The sequence below is a fragment of the Centropristis striata genome, chromosome 10, assembly GCF_030273125.1.
Source record: "Centropristis striata isolate RG_2023a ecotype Rhode Island chromosome 10, C.striata_1.0, whole genome shotgun sequence".
NCBI lineage: Eukaryota > Metazoa > Chordata > Actinopteri > Perciformes > Serranidae > Centropristis > Centropristis striata.
This window is the reverse complement of record NC_081526.1, coordinates 26,197,605-26,214,936: the sequence shown is the minus strand read 5'-3', so window position 1 is coordinate 26,214,936 and position 17,332 is coordinate 26,197,605. Positions and strand designations below refer to the sequence as shown.

The 17,332-nt window shown below is 37.0% G+C and overlaps 2 protein-coding genes across 3 annotated transcripts; one reads left to right on the top strand and one right to left on the bottom strand.

The window, feature by feature from the left end:
- Positions 1-892: 892 nt before the first annotated feature.
- On the bottom strand, positions 893-6,394 carry LOC131979129 (protein lifeguard 3-like). Its single transcript, XM_059343044.1, has 12 exons — positions 6,367-6,394; positions 5,753-6,034; positions 5,592-5,659; positions 4,878-4,942; positions 4,719-4,772; positions 4,515-4,565; positions 4,357-4,396; positions 4,160-4,197; positions 3,945-4,032; positions 3,488-3,583; positions 3,300-3,353; positions 893-1,244 (listed from the first exon to the last, which is right to left on the bottom strand). The coding sequence occupies exons 2-12, from the start codon at positions 6,024-6,026 to the stop codon at positions 1,095-1,097; spliced, it is 978 nt and encodes a 325-aa protein (XP_059199027.1). The 5' UTR covers positions 6,027-6,034; positions 6,367-6,394; the 3' UTR covers positions 893-1,094.
- Positions 6,395-7,538: 1,144 nt separating this feature from the next.
- On the top strand, positions 7,539-16,079 carry pnkd (PNKD metallo-beta-lactamase domain containing). Of its 2 annotated transcripts, none has more exons than XM_059343122.1 (9): positions 7,539-7,696; positions 8,255-8,370; positions 9,538-9,650; positions 10,718-10,776; positions 10,999-11,091; positions 11,419-11,582; positions 13,124-13,210; positions 13,412-13,527; positions 13,990-16,079. In XM_059343122.1, exons 1-9 carry the CDS (start codon positions 7,539-7,541, stop codon positions 14,161-14,163), a joined length of 1,080 nt encoding a protein of 359 aa, XP_059199105.1. In that variant the 3' UTR covers positions 14,164-16,079. The 2 variants fall into 2 exon arrangements, with proteins under 2 accessions (XP_059199105.1, XP_059199106.1); XM_059343123.1 differs by lacking the exon at positions 7,539-7,696 and adding an exon at positions 7,727-8,081.
- Positions 16,080-17,332: the final 1,253 nt, after the last annotated feature.

Genomic DNA, 17,332 nt, shown 5'->3' with positions numbered 1-17,332 from the left:
CCTGTCCAAGCGCAAAGACCACCATTTAAACTCTGCATCTCTGTCATTCATTATTATTAGGGCCACTAGAGGGTGGTGGATGACAGTCTAAAACGTAAATCATCACACTGTTAAAATAATCGCCTGAGTCATTTTTTGTCAAAATTGTTTAGTTTTTTTCCTAAATCATCTCCTCATGACGCCGGCCATCTATGGTAAAATCACCTACATCCTCAGTGGATCAGATCATGTGATTTTACCCCTTTAAGATAATGGCCTATGTCAAGTGTGTGACTTAAGCAGATTAATTATGCCTAAATCAAAATAAAATGTGACTTAGGCAATTTTTTGAACATGCCTTTGTGACTAAAGCAAGATATGGTAACACTTTATTTTGAAGGCGTCTAAATAAGAGTGACATGAGCATGTCATAAACATGACATGGGATGTGTCATGAACATTAATGACACTTTGAAGTAACATTAATGCTCATGATACTTGTCATGTCATGTTTCTGACAGGCTTGTGTCACTCTTATGTAGACACCTTCAAAATAAAGTGTTACCATATCTTGCTTAAGTCACAAAGGCATGTTAAAAAAATTGCCTAAGTCATTTATTTCTCTTAAGTTACATAATTTACACACGGTGTTATTACTATGCCAATAGTCATCCTTTGTTACATCATTTTTTTTTAGTGAAATTATCAATAAATGTCATATGTTACACTTTTGGTGAAGTTTTTTGTGTTTCCTGCAAAACTTGAAAAAAATGAGTTAGGCGATTATTTTAACAGGGTGACGAAATATACGTTGTTTTTTGCTGCATGTACAAACAACCTATGGGGTCGTTTTTAAGGGAAGACCAGTCTCGCCATACATAAGCTTTAGTTTCTCTCCTCATTCACACCTATGTAAGTTAAAGGCTTAATTCACTACCCTGCCTCTTACAGTGCAAGAATATCTCAAAGTGCTCAAGTGTTACTGATGTAAAAAATAAATGTGTATATATAGTTAAGTTAATAGTTTGGAATTGCAACATATAGCTGGTAGTGAAACATACTGACTGACACACTTATGTACATGTCCAAACCTATCGATGTGCTCTAACCACGGGCTATTCAGTAGCAGCTCCACTGACTTGAAGGATGAAGAGGAAGATGTGAACAACGTCAATGTAGAGAGAGAGCGCGGCGTAGATGTACTCCTCTGGGCTGATGGCCAACTCCCGATTTCCAATGAGAAGCTGGGTGTTGTATACTAAAAACTTTAGACAGAGAAGATAGGAAGTGAAGTGTGAATATGGGTTTGTCTGCTTCAGTTGTCCTTGTTAAGTACAATAAGGAGATACAAACCATCACAGTTTAAAAATAGCTGGCAAAACTGGTATACATTTCTTTATGTTAACATCACAAGCCTTAAGTTGTGTTCAGACATCATAATGTGTAGATGTTGTCACCATTGCTCAGTGGCTCCATGTGTCTGTTCAACACTTTGGTTCGAACAAGCTATCTTAACACAACAGCTTGATTGCTATAATGTTTGACACTAATTGTCTTGTTCCCTATCTGAATGAATCATGATGGGTTTTTTTCTGAGCACTGATATTTCCTAAAGTGCTACTATCAGGCAAAGTTTTGAACACAAGACTCATTTCATTAGAAATCACAGTCTTCTTTTTACTTTTATTACTATTGCACGCAGTATGCATTCAATTGTGGCATACGTCATCAGAACATTGCACTTTGAGCTTCAACCCTCTGGCTCATAAACTGTATACTGTATAGAATACAGGTGCATCTCAATACATTAGAATATCATGGGAAAGTCCATTTCCAGTAGTTCAAGTCAAACAGACCCAAAAAAGGTATTGAGTCATATAGATGGACATACTTTTCAGAGGCCAATATTTCCATATTAAACATACTTTTAAAAATTGGTCTTTTGTAATTAGATTTTTTTTTTTGAGACACTGAATTTTAGGTCTTTATTAAATGTAAGCCATAATCATTATAATTAGAATAAATTAAATAAAAGAAGACATGAAATGTTTCATTCTGTGTGTATTGGATCAATATAATGTGTTATTTCCACTTTTTGAATTGAATTACTGACATAAATAAACTTTCCTATGATATTCTAATGTATTGAGATGCACCTGTAAGTGTCACAATAGGCAGAAAGCATGCTGGCCTGTATACTACAGAAATACAAATTTATGCAATAGGACATCCATTTATTTTGATATACTGCTTTTGACATACTACATTGACTACATATCAGGAAATACAAAATCTCTTTTCTGGCATAGTAAATATTATAGTGGTATGGGTATTGGAAAGGACCCTGAGAGTTGAGCCGTATTTGCAGCACAGCAGTGCTTTGAGCTCAGAGCTAACATGCTGATGTTTACTATGTTTACATTCTAAATGTGTGCACATGCTGATATTTGCTTGGAGAGGGGAAGAAATCAAACAGCACTGCATCAGATGTTTTGATGGCAACACTGTATGAATACAATGACACCACTACACCACCGTGTAACCCATATAAATGATTAATACTGCAAATACAACTTATACAATCAATTGCCATTTCAGTCCACTAGATGATGCTGAGTTGTAATGTTGGACTATGTAGACAATACAAACAGTTCAGTTTAACAGGTGCAAACTATATCAATGAGAGACTAAAAACCTTATTGTATCATATAAAAGATGTAATAATAATACGCAGTTAAAAAGGTCCTGTATCAAAATATATGTCAATGCAATAATGCAATAATATATAATATAATATCACAAAAAGGTAAAAATCCCAGTAATATCCTGTTGTGACTGAAGTTTCATGATAATATTCCATGGTTGGGCCTCTGGTGATATATTTGCTATATTACAAAGTAAACCTGAGGCTGAAGGGATGGACATTATTTTTTTAAAGGTATTTGGTCATAAAGCATAGTATGATGGTAGTCAGAGGAAAAGTCAGAGGATCACCAAAGTTATTACAAATCATCCTGAGGGTAACCTGAATGTCATGGCAATATTATTTGAGACATTTATCTCAAAACCACTGATGTTAACCTCTTGGTGGGGCTAAGTGAAGAAAACCCACTACAGTCAGAAATCTCTGATCATGTTCAATATCCCCAGAGAATAAAAATTACTGCACCAAGAAAATATCAATTTACCACAGATGATTTTATATAAATTATTAAATTAAAATTAATAATTTATTAAATTTATACTTGTTATTCAACCATAACCTTGTAATAAATACCAGCTCAAATGCTCTACTTAAAATCATGTGAGTGTCGACTCACCAGAGTGTAAAGGATGGCTCCAATTGCAGCGTACAGCATATGCAGCCAAGGGACCTGTTGAGTGACATAAGAAAGGCCTCAGAATGTGAAATCAGCCACAGACATACACCCCGCTGAGCCGCTACTCCTCACACTGAGAAACACGAGCAGACAGAATAAATTAAAGAATTTGACCAAAGACTCCTCACATATTGGAAGGAGAGGACGACGGCCGTAACAATCCCAATGATCATGAGTACGACGGAGGCAATGCAGAGAAATCCGCCGCAGGAAGTGAAGTCCACCTGTGATGAGAAACAAGTCATTAACGGGATGAAAGCGGAGTTAATGTGCTGCAAGCCACATGAAAGAGCAGTCAAGATAATTTGAAAGAGAATCAAATTGAGGTGGAAAATTAATAAATATATAAACTTTGTGTGGATGTGTCATGTACAAGCCAAAATATGTGACTTATTCATCTTGAGTTGCATCAGACAGAGAAGTTGGATTCACATCTTATCCCAAAGTGTTATAAATATTTAAAGGAACTCAGTGCCCCATTGTAATGCGAGACAAAGGCGTTCTTTTACACTGACAACAAAGACATCCTCTGACAAGCCACGGGCTACTGAGCTACAGAGAGACACAGTTTACATCTCCATCTACCTTGGTTTGGAAGCAGAAGATTGTGACAGCTATACAAACTAATGCTGTTATTCCCATGGCGATAAACACCGCCTTTGTTTCATAATAGCTGTAAAAGATACATATAGTGATTAAAATAAATACATTAAAATACCACAAGGTGTAATATATCATCATCAAAATGTACTGTATTTGTGGATTGTGGTGTATTGCGTGAGCCGGAGCCAAAAGCAAACCTTGAAATTGTTCCAGTCATGTAAGACAAGGCAAGTGTCTGCAAGATAAAACAAAAAAACAATGAATCTTTTTTTGTTTTCTTTGTTTTTTGCTTTGCTATTCTAGTCACTCCTCATGCTGTGTTGTTAGTTTGGACAGATCTGCAGAACCCAATATTGGCTTCTGACCCATACGCTAACAAACAAACAATACTTACAAATACTCCCAGCAGCACAAGATTCCATGGGAAACGCCTCCTGCACACAAATTGTGATCAATATTTGAAAATGTATACAAACACAAGTGTCATTGCTGGTTATGAATATTGAAGACATAACATTATACGTAGGTAACTTTGCCCAGGGCCATGCCTACCTTGGCTCCTTGCAGCAGATGAGAATGCAGTAAACCACAAAATAAACCACACTGTGGAGAGATAAATCACTATGATTGTTACTGTGTATAACAGCATGCCATTAGAATAATAGCACTGAGAGTCATTCTGTCTATGTTTTGTTTTATTTTAAATCTAACTGCAGAGAAAGTGAGTTTTTGTTTTCTTCCCAGAGTGTAACTCACAGAGAGGCCCAGTAGATGCCAGGGTATCTGATGACAAACTGCCTCACTGTGTCACTGTGAAAGTGCAGATAAGGGATCACTCAGATTAAAGTGTACCTCAACCTCCATCAGATGCATTAATATGTGGTATATTAAACTGGGATGGACAGGAGCACTTACACAAATGTAAAGACTCCAACAACTGAGAAGGTGACGGCAAGCTGTGCTGTTAAAATTAAGTAAACCTGCCCACACACACAAAAAAAAGCATTCTTATTGAACACACATACCAAAAAACAACATTTCAGTGGTTCTGAACAACAGAAAGATAGTCTGAGTTATTTTTTATCTATAAATGTATTCTTCCCTCCAGTGTACATACTACATGTGTCAAAACAAAACTAAACATGGTCTATATGCTCGCAGATCTTGGCACAGATGCTGGTGCCAAGTGTGAAAACTGAATTAGGTAAGAAAGCTTTTAGTTACGCCCCTTTATCATGGGACAATATGCAAAAGGAATTGAAATTGTCTGAATTGATCACAATCTGTGAATTTAAATATCCATTCTAAAGGATAAAGAAATCATTTCCCTTGGTAGGTGTGACTTCTCCTTCTAAGTCTCTACCGAGGCTCCTTCAGTGTTGTTGTAATGGCTGTATTTGTATTTAATTGTATTTAATTGTTTATGATCACTGTGTTTAAATGTTGTAAATTGTCTCTTTTTTAATGCTGCTTTCTTGGCCAGGTCTCTCTTGGAAAAGAGATTTTTTTTAAATCTCAACGAGACTTTCACCTAGTTAAATAAAAGATATATATATCTATATATCTATATCTATATCTATATATATATATATATAGTCTAAGTCTGTGATCAATGATGAAAATCCTTACCTTTTTAATGAAGGCGTGCCGAATAGCTGTGCTTTCCCACTGGGTGCTCAGAAAATCCTCCATGTCTCCTGCAGAAGTGGGAATTTATATTACACTTGGAAACTAATCTAAAGATAATGCAGGATGTGTTTAACTGACGTCCTGTATCATTTCCTCTGAACCTTGATTGGCTGCAGGCACTCCAGCAGATAGAGTCGGTATTGTGTTGGGTATCCCAGCCGGAGAGAAGCCAGGGGCTGCCCACATCCCAGCTTGCGGGTAGACGCCCTCCTGGCCCCAGTAGCCAGGCGGGCCGGGGCACATGCCCGGACTGGGGCTGTAAGATGGAGGTGGTGGAAGAGGGGAGCCATGTTGTGGCTGAAGCGGGTAGTTTCCATACTTAGGCTGGTGCAATGCATCCTCGTAGGGTGGAGGATTATCAGTCTTAGATGTCATGATCTTACCTTGAAGAGAGGATAACTGGTATGAGCTAAATCAGACTTATACTAGATTGTACAGTACCGGTAAATATGACAGATATTGACAAAATATCTGATACAATGAATAAAATAATTATGTTCTTATTCATTTTATTTACTCAAATAAATTATATCTAGTTGTTGTGTTAGAATTAAATGAAAACGACCTTGTAATAAAGTCCCAATCCAAATTTCTGTATTAGTTATCTGCTGGAAAAAGACCATATGAAATAATCTAGTCATACTACAAAAGTCTAGAACAATGACACAAATAAATAAAAACAAATAAAAAGAAAGAAGAAAGAAATGTTACTGACCTGGTGGCTTTAGGCTGAGATGGGAGCACTGTTACCTTCTGTCCTTTCTCAAGCTTACAGCAGGAGGATGGCATCTTTATGTAACTGGATATGTTCACTGAAACCTACACTGTTGCTGATGTGTCTCAGAAAGCATGGTGACTCCAGTTGCTCTGCCTCCTATTTAAATTATATTAAAAAATATATATATATTGGAAAAACAAAACCCCACAGACTGGTGTGTCCTACAAAATGTTAAAAGAAGTGCCTACTTTCAACATTGAGTTGCGTTTGATTTTTTTAAGCAAAGAGCAGCAGTCTTACAGAGAATTATTTACAGAGGCCTGTATATTTCCCTCCTAAACTGACCTAAATATTATTAGCACACAGCCCGCCGTATATCCTCTCACTCGCTCTGGTTAATGTAAATTGTTGTCCCACCAGCAACGTTAGGGGTCGCTAAATTATTCAGAAGTCGACCCAAACTTGGCTCGATTCCACATTGACGGAATTGAAGCAATGAAAGAGCAATTTTATTGACACAATGTTACAATATTTATGTTTACATCAAGTTTTTGTGAGGGAACAACGTTAACAGCTTCAGTACCAGCGATAAGATATTTCCTCAAACAATAGATGTTTCTTGAAGCACAAGCACAATGGGCTTGGATGTGTAAGGTCAGAAAGTTCTTAATGATGATAATGATGATAATGATGATGATGATGATGATAATAATAATAATAATAATAATAATAATAATAATAATTATAATAATAATAATAATAATAATAATAACAACAACAACAACAACAACAACAACAACAACAATTTAATAGACACATATGAATGGTCCTCAATTTATTTTAATATTTTTTATTAACACTTAACAATTACAATATACACATTATTCTTGCCAGGGGATTATAGAAAGAAAAACACACACGAAACAAACAAACGAACGAACGAACGAACGAACAAACAAAACAAACAAAGAAACAAACAAACAAATAAACAAACACCAATAACGAAACAGAAATACAGAATAAACACAGGGTACGAAGAGAAAAAAAAATCACGATTTATAATTCATCAATCTTTATAGTATTTGACCAAAACAAAGTCAATTTAGTTTAACTCTTCTCTTCCGGTGTTGACGTGTGGCATAACACGTCATGACGTTCCGCTCAGAGTGATGGCGCTTCCTGACTGGTTGGTAACGCTGCTTGCCGCCGCATCCTTCTTCTGCTTCTTATGTCTGTGTGTTCGCTACAGACGCAAAGGACAACTGCTGTGGAGACATTTGTTGAGCAAAATAATGGCCCGCACGGAGAAACCGTTGTTCAGAATCGCGTGAGTATAATGCTGTCTTCCTTCATAACACAGGATTTAGTTGTCATCGCGATGATTCTTGGTAGCGTAGCTTAGCAACATCTAGCCATTCTCATTAAAAGGGCTCGTCCCCCCGAACTGCATTCAAACATATTAAAATATTGGCTTGCTTTGCTAGTCGAGTACCAGCGTTAACCCTGACATTTTGGTCTAAAGGCTCTCCAAAAACAATGCCAGACACCGTTTACGAACCAAAAACGTATATTTTGACGTCCAGTTTATTTTGGGAGGCGTTGTTGTTTAGAATGAGCTGTCAACATGCTAAAATTATCTCATAATTAGTGCTTGTTGGAACATATTTTTCAAAGCATCAATGGCTAGTATCGTTCGTGATGTCAAAACGAATGTAAGTTAGCAAAGTTAGTTAGCGCTTTGACCACGCTAAATATGCAGATGTTTCACTTGAGTCGGCGTGACCCTCCAATTTAATTTGAAAGATGGAGATTGCATGGTGGGCTTAGCATTCTCAACCCCTGCTACCTTACACAGTGTTTCCTCGCTTTTTGATCTGTTTCCCAGGTACACACTCTACACCAGGACCAGGCTTGGCTACATGTACTACAAGAGACAAATGAGGAAATCCCGAGAACATTACCCAGCTGGACACTCCACAGCTCACCCCATGGAGATGAATGGTATGCAGCATTCTGGATTAGTTAACTTTGTTCATGTAGTGTTGCTCAGATGTTGAGAGCCAGCTACAAAAACAGAGAGGCCATGTTGGTTGGGTCAAACGTGTTGTACAGGATATAAACATAATTTATAAGTAAGTTATAATTATCTAGGTGTTTACCTGGATAATATGTTGGACTGGTCCCTAAACACAGACGCTCTCTAAAAAAAGGGATTCTTTTTCTTCTTGAAGCTCAGATCTCTGGACATGTGTAGTAAGATGCTGCAGATGTTTTATCAGTCTGTGGTGGTAGTGTGTTGTTTTATGCTGCAGTCTGCTGGGGAGGCAGCATCACACACAGAGATGAAGGCGGTTGGACAGACTGGTCTAAAGAGCTGGTTCTGTGGTTGGAGCCAGGTTGGACACACTGGAGGAGGTGGTGAAGAGATGACCTGTTAAGATGTTGGAGGCCATCCTGAAATACCCAGATCATCTGCTACACAAAACCTATATGGAGCAAAAGAACAGCAGTGGACGGCTCCTCTCTCTCCGTTGCAGGATGGAGAGATTCAAAAGATCCTTCTCTCCTACAGCCATCAGGCTGTCTCATTCTAACAGAGATTCTACCAGACTAACTGAATTTACCCTCAGGGATAAATAAAGTAATTTTGATTTGATTTAATTTAATTTATAATAATAAGTAGAGCTGCAACAATTATTCGATTAATCAAACAAATAATCCATTATTAAATTAATCGTCAACTATTTTGATAATCGAATAATTGGTTTGAGCATTTTTTTAAATACAATAAGTCCAAATTCTCTGATTTCAGCTTCTTCAATGTGAATATTTCTGGTTCCTTTATGACAATGAACTGAATATCTCTTTGGTTTGTGGACAAAACAAGAGATTTGAGGATGTCCTCTTGTGGTTTGGGAAACACTGATTGATATTTTTCAACATTTTATTGACCAAACAACTAATCGATTAATCGTCTAAATAATCAACAGATTAATCGATAATTAAAAATAATCGTTAGTTGGAGCCCTAGTAATAAGTGCAAAGGTGTTATAATTTCAAGACATACTATGTATTTTATATTATACAGTTAATAATACACATCTAGTTTTACCATAAGGTTTAATATTGTCCTGAATACTTCATTAACAATTCTTTGTCTGTCCACAGGTATTAAAATAATTCCCATCCCGGTACTGTCTGACAACTACAGCTATCTTGTAATCGACACAAACTCCAGTGTTGCAGTTGTTGTAGACCCTGCAGACCCTCAAACAGTCCAGGTAATTGCCTCTACTCTAGATTAGGGATGTGCTGATCTGATATTCAGTATGGGTATCCGGCCAATATTGGCCAAAATCAGAAGGAAAAATTCATCGGAAGGAGAAGAAAAAGTCTAATCCGATCCATAAGCCTAAACTATTAGGTAGATGCTTCACTAAACTTTGGGCAACCTGCCGTAGAGAGGTGAGCAGCATGTGTCACATGAACAGTTAGTGTTATATTGAGGTATTGTTGTGGGAAATGTATTTCTTCCTTTAGATGAGTTGTTGTTTCACAGTTTGAGCATGACATATTTAGATGGCCAGGTTTAGAAAAGAAGATTCTGAAAAAATATTTTCTTTAACAGCTTCATTGTTTAAGGGAAAAGACAGGTTGGTATCGTTATCAGCAGATACTTAAGTTTGCCATATTGGTATCTGACCTATAAAAAGTGGTATGATGCCATCCCTACTCTAGATATAGTCTTAAGGCCTTTTTATCTGTAAGGAGCTTTCCGTCATATGTTTCTATGCAGATAATGACTGATATTTGTTTGTGCAACAAGCTCTTTATGTTGCAGGAGGGGATAGCTTGACTTTGCTTGCCTAATATTTGCCTGATCTCATTGCAACACCATCAGGGTTAAACAATAACTGACAGCTTTGGCTCTATTTCAGTAACATTATTAGGTTCACTAAACCTCTGGAGTCCTGTCAATGGGGTTGGATATCAATTTGACCAAATGTAAAATAAAATGGGAGTGGAAAATTGATGTGTATGAATGTAATTCAACTTTTATCAAGCTTACAGTGACTCTGTACCTTCCTTTTATGATTTTATGATTTTCTAGCATCACTTTATGTACACTTCCATTTTTTGTTGCCTTACAATTTTTAAATTGCAAAATGTATTTTACTATAGCTATTGATTATAATTAGCTGTGGTTGTAGTAAATGAGCATTTTATGCATTCTCAACAGCCTCCATTACAAGCACACAAGTGAAATTACTAATGCCATGTTTTGTTAATACTACTACGAGCATTTATATGGGGGCCGAAGTTTTTAACAATTCTTGTAATTTTTCAGGCGGTTCTTAAGGAAGAGGGAGTGACTTTAGAAGCAATACTCTGTACGCACAAGCATTGGTGAGTTTTATCATTTTTTATTATTTTAATGAGTGTTTTTTATGTACAATGACAGGAAGAGATGTGGCTTGTGTTTATATCTTAATATGATTATTTATATGACATATTTTTTTACAGGCTTAATCTAAAATAAAAATGATTAATTGAAAGCTTGAAAACCTGAACAAATGTGCAATTTTCTAATGTGTCCACAATTCTGGCTGATCTCTGATCCATTCACAGGGATCACAGTGGGGGAAACAAAGGGTTGAAGAGGCTTCACAGCTCATGCAGAGTTTATGGAAACGCAGCTGATAACATTCCAGGCCTCACGCAGTAAGTCCCTGCTTCACACAATATCCATCTGACTATACTGAGACCTGTCTTGTTCTCTCTGTCAGCACAAGTAGCAGCTGACTGCACGGCACATTATCATGGTTTGATAAACTGTTACGGCCCAAGAATGTAAGCCAGAAAATATGTTTCTTTTTCAAAAATGATGATGACCGACTTCATGACAAAAAACAAGAAGCTGTAGCTATATAGATATATAAAATATCTATTTCTTGTTCAAAACAAATCACTTGTCTCTGCTTACTTCCTAAAGCCCATTTTCACTTTTAGACTGCCTGTCAATTTTTTATTTTTTATTTTTTTTTTTAGCCCTGTCTCACACAAAGACTCTGTAACAGTTGGTCGTATGCACTTTAAAGCCCTCTTCACTCCTGGACACACGGTGGGTCACATGATCTACCTCCTGGATGGCAGGCCAGTTGATTCGCCCTCCAGCCTCTTCTCTGGTGACCTGGTGTTCCTCTCAGGATGTGGTGAGTTACAGCAGAATGGGAACCATAAGAACAAGCATGTAGAAGTGACAGTGTGGTACACAGCAGCTTGTGCTTTTATGGAAGAGAACACAGAAGAGGCACAGCAAGCATACAACAACCGAGACCTTTGTTATGTGTCTGTTTGATGTGAAGTCATTCTACACATAATCTAGGTCTTTGTACTCCACTGAATGACTGCAAAGAAATAATGAATTGGCTTTTTGCTAATGCAGGCAGTAGCAAAAATTGCATTAACTTTATTAAATCTCATGCAGAGATCCACCCATAGACAACTAGTTGTAAGTTAAAATGGATTGTTAAAATGTGTAATAATGCAGAATGATATTCATAGCAACAACAATCCAACATAACAGTGTTTGCTCTTAAAGATGGACTGTGTGACTTTTAAATAAAAATGAGCATGTGTTAAATTCAAGCTCTTGCCAAACAAGTTCACACAATGCTAATTAGCTCATCGCCAACAGCGAAAGCTCTCTGAATTACTAATTATACCAGAGTTGTGGCGTCTGTGCCGACTTGCTTACTGCTCTTGGACATGTTGGTATTTGTTAAACTCTAGTTCAGTGCATTCAAAATGTACCTGTGTTGAATTGTTTGTACAGAAGACTTGAAGAGAGGCCAGTGACTACGTCATAAGCATGTCCACAGTGTTTGTGTAATTACTCTCGCTGCCACAGGGGGGAGACAAAAGTTCTGCACTGCAGGCTTATATAAGCAAGACACTGAAAATGTCTAATGTATAATGATGGATACTTAGTGTGTTTTTGTGTGTTTTTTAATCTCATTATTACTTATAATATGGTTTTATTGTTTTTGCTACCTTGTTCCCTTGAAATGGAGTAATTTAATTAAATCTGCAGGTCGGACACAAAGAAGTACTAAATTATTGAAATTAAAATTCTTATAAAGTATGTCTTAAATATATGTTTTGGAGGTCTTGTTTTGTTCATTATACAATATCAGCATCTTTTGTGCTCTTTCCTGCAGAGCAGAGTTAGCAGTACAGTAGCATAGAATCAGCTTTATTAAACACAACTTTATGACACTTTATTTGCAAAAACTGATGAAAGCCAGTCTTAAAATGAATAAACCAACACCAGTTTGATAGACATTCCTTTGAGTGCACAATAATAATAATAATATATGTATTTAATTTTGGGGGGGAGATATCTTATCAAAACAAGCCAACACCGGTTTGAAATATATTCCCTGGCTAGCACAGACAAAAACATGATTTAGCAAAAAATAAATAAAAATTAAATATGAGATATTTGTTTTTGCAATCCACCCTTCATTTGCTAATGTGCCTTTTCTTTAGCTTCCCATTTACAGTATGGACTCATAATCTCCATTACTTCTGATGAATCAGAAATTGGTTGTATTTTGTAGCAACTGACCAATCTAAAGTATTTTAATTTTGAAGTCTGGCCTTTAAAATGCAGATATAATGCCCTCAAAAATTTTCAGATGCTCTTGTTTGCTCGTTTTGAGTAAAACCTGTTCTTGTCTTTTTTTTTCAGGTCGGATGTTTGAAGGCAGTGCCACAACAATGCTGTCATCTCTGGACACAGTTGTCTCATTAAGTGATGACACTTTATTATGGCCTGGTAGGAAAGTTGTCAGAGACTCTAAACAGCTGTCAGTGTTTGTGTGCTGTAGATGTGGTGGTGGTGGTTTGAATGTGCTGCATACTGTGGCAGTCAGTCTTCTCAGAGGCTGTACTGGGAATTCTATAGAGTGTAGGCTCTTAAGTGTGGTTATGGGAGTGGGAATGATTTTTTTTTGTGTGTCCACTGGCTATCCCTCAGGTCATGAGTATGCAGAGGACAACCTACTGTTTGCTGCTGAGGTTGAGCCTCGCAACGCTGCCAGGGAAAACAAATCTCAGTGGGTGCTGCTGCAGCGAGGCCAGAAGCTGTGCTCGGTGAGAATGATATATCGCCATTGTTATGCCTCTGTAGCACGCTGTTCCATAGAGGATCCATGTTGTCCAGCACCTGGAAAGAAGGGTTTATCACCTGACTAAGGTGAATGTGTTGTCAGCGCCCAAGCGCTCCTCTTCCAGGCTCTCGCAGTCAAGTCTCATCTGTGATACAGTCTGCAGCAGAGCAAAGGTTCACTGTTGAGTGAAGTGCCTATCCAGAATTTTGATTAGTTTTTATCTGCCATCTATACGGCTGACACTAGAGGCAGTTTCACACATTTGCAATAATAGGCCTTTTTACAATAGACTGAGCCGTGCCCGTTTAAGTAGGCAGGATAACTGGTTACTCGCAATTCTGTTCTGCAAATGAATTGATGGCATGTGAATCACTGTGGCTGCTCGGGGAGACAATGCACATTCATTTTGAAGAGTGCTGCTTTTTGACATGCTCTTCATTTTCAGAGTCCCTCCACTATCGGAGAGGAGAAGCAGTACAATCCTTTCCTGCGCAGCCACTGTACAGAGCTCCATCAGGCCCTGGGTCTCCAACAGTTCCAAGATGAAGACTGGACCCAGTTCAGGGCTCGGGTGCTGGAGGAGCTGCGTAAACGCAAAGATCTCTTCAACAGGAGATAGTACTGGAAACACTAAGGCCAGCTAAATGCTGGTAAAGAGGAGCGAGCTCACCTGTTCTGGACAGTGGTACGTTGTAAAGTAATGATGATGGTACTGAATGAAAGGTCATGCTCCGATCAGACAGAACAAATCAGCAGCCTGGGCGCCTCTTTGTGATTGTGGTTTTTAATGGCAATAAAGCTTTTTGCTTGCTGCTCCTGAATACCTTGAGCTGAAAAGACTTCAACACAGAGCAGAACAGTTTCCCATTATCCAATTGGATGAATAGAGAGGACATGTGATTCTGTGGTTGCCTAGCAACATTAAAAAAAGACGCATCAAGCTGCTCATTTTGAAACTTTAGCCTTCAAAAAAAAGAAAAGGCAGTGTAGTGTGTTTCGCATTTCTGCAACCAGCAGAAATCGATCTGTCTGATCGGGGCGTTAGTCTATTCATAAAAAAAACATTTTGTTAGTTCAAAGGGGCATTAAGTGATTTTTGACCTTTATTAACCTGCATCAGAGACCACTAAGAACATAGTCACAACTACATCATTACACGAAACTAATCAATAAGCCTATTACCTCTCCACAAACTGTATGTTGTGCTTATGTTGTATTTTTGACGGATCAGTGTTCAATTATTGCCTCCTTAACATAGAGACTTAACAGTAATATAGATTTTTCATGAGTAGCTTTCTGTTATTTTAGGTACAGGCTGATTTATGATTCTGGTGTGTGACAGAGAGGGATAACAAGCATTATGTTAATTTAGCATGTTAGGTACTGTATATTTTTTTTACTGCATGGTCTGGTTTATTTTTAAGGGAAGTTATACATTGTATTAAAAACCTTGCATGAACATCTTTGATCGGCTGGTTTCACATTAACTTCTGAATAGAGGTTGAGATTTTTGATTGATTGTGTGTTTGATATTGTTATATAATTTTCAGCAATAACTGTTAATTTAACATATCAAACACTCTTTGCTGTCGGTACTTTGTGTTAGCACAGTCTATGAAAGAAAGTCTGTACATTAGCCTTTCATGTGAATCTATGTATGCTGAATTTCAGAGCCAATTTTGTTTTGACATTTGTGCTAACATTTTATAACACGTGTTTGGGCTACTAGCCCTTTTCTGTTTTCCCCTAAAAGTTTCCTGTTAAAATTCCCTTTATTGTTTTAAGATTCCCTAGGGCCCATGTATTAGATGTGAAACACATTTTTTGTACTGAAGCCCTTTTTGTACCTGTGTAATGATTTGACTGGTAGTGCTTTGTATGAAACATGACTGAACTGCTGCTGAAGGGATGATAAGCTGAAATAATTAAACATGCAGGGTGATCCGAATCAAGCAATCCTAAAGATAACACTATTTTGCAATCACTTTTGACTTTTTAAAAAAAATGTATAATATTTAAAAGGAAGAATACAATGTGACATTGACTGTGGTACTCACTTTCAAAAATCAGAAGGAATGTTTTATAGACAATTTGAAAACTTTGAAGCCAAAATTGTATATAGTTTTTAATATATTGGAGGATTTATTCTACTGTGATACAAAGCACGGAAATAATTTCAGTATAATAAACAACGTTCTCCCCGTGCACATTTGAATATTTGTGTGTTTTTATAAAGGAAATGTAATGCAGCTTCTGGTAGGTGGAAAGAGGCCAGAATGCAAAGGAATAAACCTTTAAACTTGTGTGGAGCTTTGAATGCTCTTCAGATTCCTCCGCTGCTCCTGCAGTAGGGCTTGTATCAAAGCACCTTGTCCCCTGGTGACTGTTGACTAAAATGTTATTCTGTTTGTTTGATGCACATTCCCATCTTATTTGCATATGTTTGAGTTATGAATACCACCACATGGGAGACTGTTTTACTTCAGGTTACGTTTTAATGAGGAAATATGAAAGTAAACTTCTTCATTAGAGCTGTGTATGTGTTATTTGTTGTCTTTATCAGTGTTCACAACTGACAGCTGAGTTATCCCCCCCCCCCCACCCCCACACACTTTAACTTCCCTAAACTCAAATAAGAGAGTAACCTACTTTATGCATATGCAAAAGATACTCGCGAAATGACAGGTGAACAGAACTTTCTGTCGACAAAACACAACAACAAGCAGAAGAACTATAAACCAATGTGTTGTGTCTTGGGCTCAGCTCAGGTGTCTTCTGTATAATACAGGAGAATACTAATGAAAGTAGAATCAGTCATTTATTATTGATTGTACTCTGAGTTTTTCCCTATAAAAATTAAAATGTCCTTGAAAAGTCTGAAGCTGTGATGCTGTCAGAATCAAACTTGCATTTGCTCTCAATATGAATACATTAATACAACACATTATTTAAAACAACCTGAAACTGCTGCCTTGACTGACACACTCAATTATAAAGCATTGTTCAAACCATAAACAATTTACTATGCCGTCTAGGTCAATGGATATTACTTTTCATGGTAGACCAATTAATCATTCAGCTTTTGAGATAATCATCGTCAATCGATGCCTGCACTTAAGATTGATTATTTATTATATAATTTCAAATGAGCCAGCACCATTGAACGCAACTACACCATTTATCTAAGTTTACGTATTTTTATTCCCTTTCAGACACAAAGTGCTGCTATCTGGTGATACATGTTAAGAGTGCTTTAATTATTTATCATTCATGCATTTTGTGGACATTTGTTCGATACAATTTAAATAATACAGACAATAACTTAAATAAATGTTAATTTAAAGAAAGCATTTTTGTTTTTTCTTATTTAGTTGTACTGTACATTATAAAGTAAAAACAATAAAATGATAATGGAAGATATATTGGCCATTGGCCACCTTGTTCTCTAAATATTTGCATTGCCCCATAATTACGTTTCTCCTTTTATTTTGTTAATATTTTTACATTTAATGACAGTTAATATGTCACAGTAATAAAAGAGGCGTAAATAATACAATTAACTAGGCAATGCAATTGATGGAGAAATTGCGGTGGGAATGTTGGATGCTGAATAGCTGATGCTACGCTGCCATGCCGGCAGGAATGTGTTAAAAGACGTTAAAGTAGGAATAGTTTAAAAAGTAGGATTGGGTGGAATTAATATGAATGTCATAAAAAAGTTGAATAATGCCAATAATGTATAAAATAATGTGAAATATTAACTTTATTAAGAGCTGTTGCTACAATGC

Coding starts and splice junctions, on each gene's coding strand:
- pnkd (XM_059343122.1), top strand. CDS start 7,539: ATGGCGCTTCCTGACTGGTTGGTAACGCTGCTTGCCGCCGCATCCTTC. Junction 8,371..9,537: donor TCACCCCATGGAGATGAATG/GTATGCAGCATT, acceptor GTCTGTCCACAG/GTATTAAAATAATTCCCATC. Junction 11,092..11,418: donor AACATTCCAGGCCTCACGCA/GTAAGTCCCTGC, acceptor TTTTTTTTTTAG/CCCTGTCTCACACAAAGACT.
- LOC131979129 (XM_059343044.1), bottom strand. CDS start 6,026: ATGACATCTAAGACTGATAATCCTCCACCCTACGAGGATGCATTGCAC. Junction 4,033..4,159: donor ATGACTGGAACAATTTCAAG/GTTTGCTTTTGG, acceptor TATCTTTTACAG/CTATTATGAAACAAAGGCGG. Junction 1,245..3,299: donor GAGCCATCCTTTACACTCTG/GTGAGTCGACAC, acceptor CTCTGTCTAAAG/TTTTTAGTATACAACACCCA.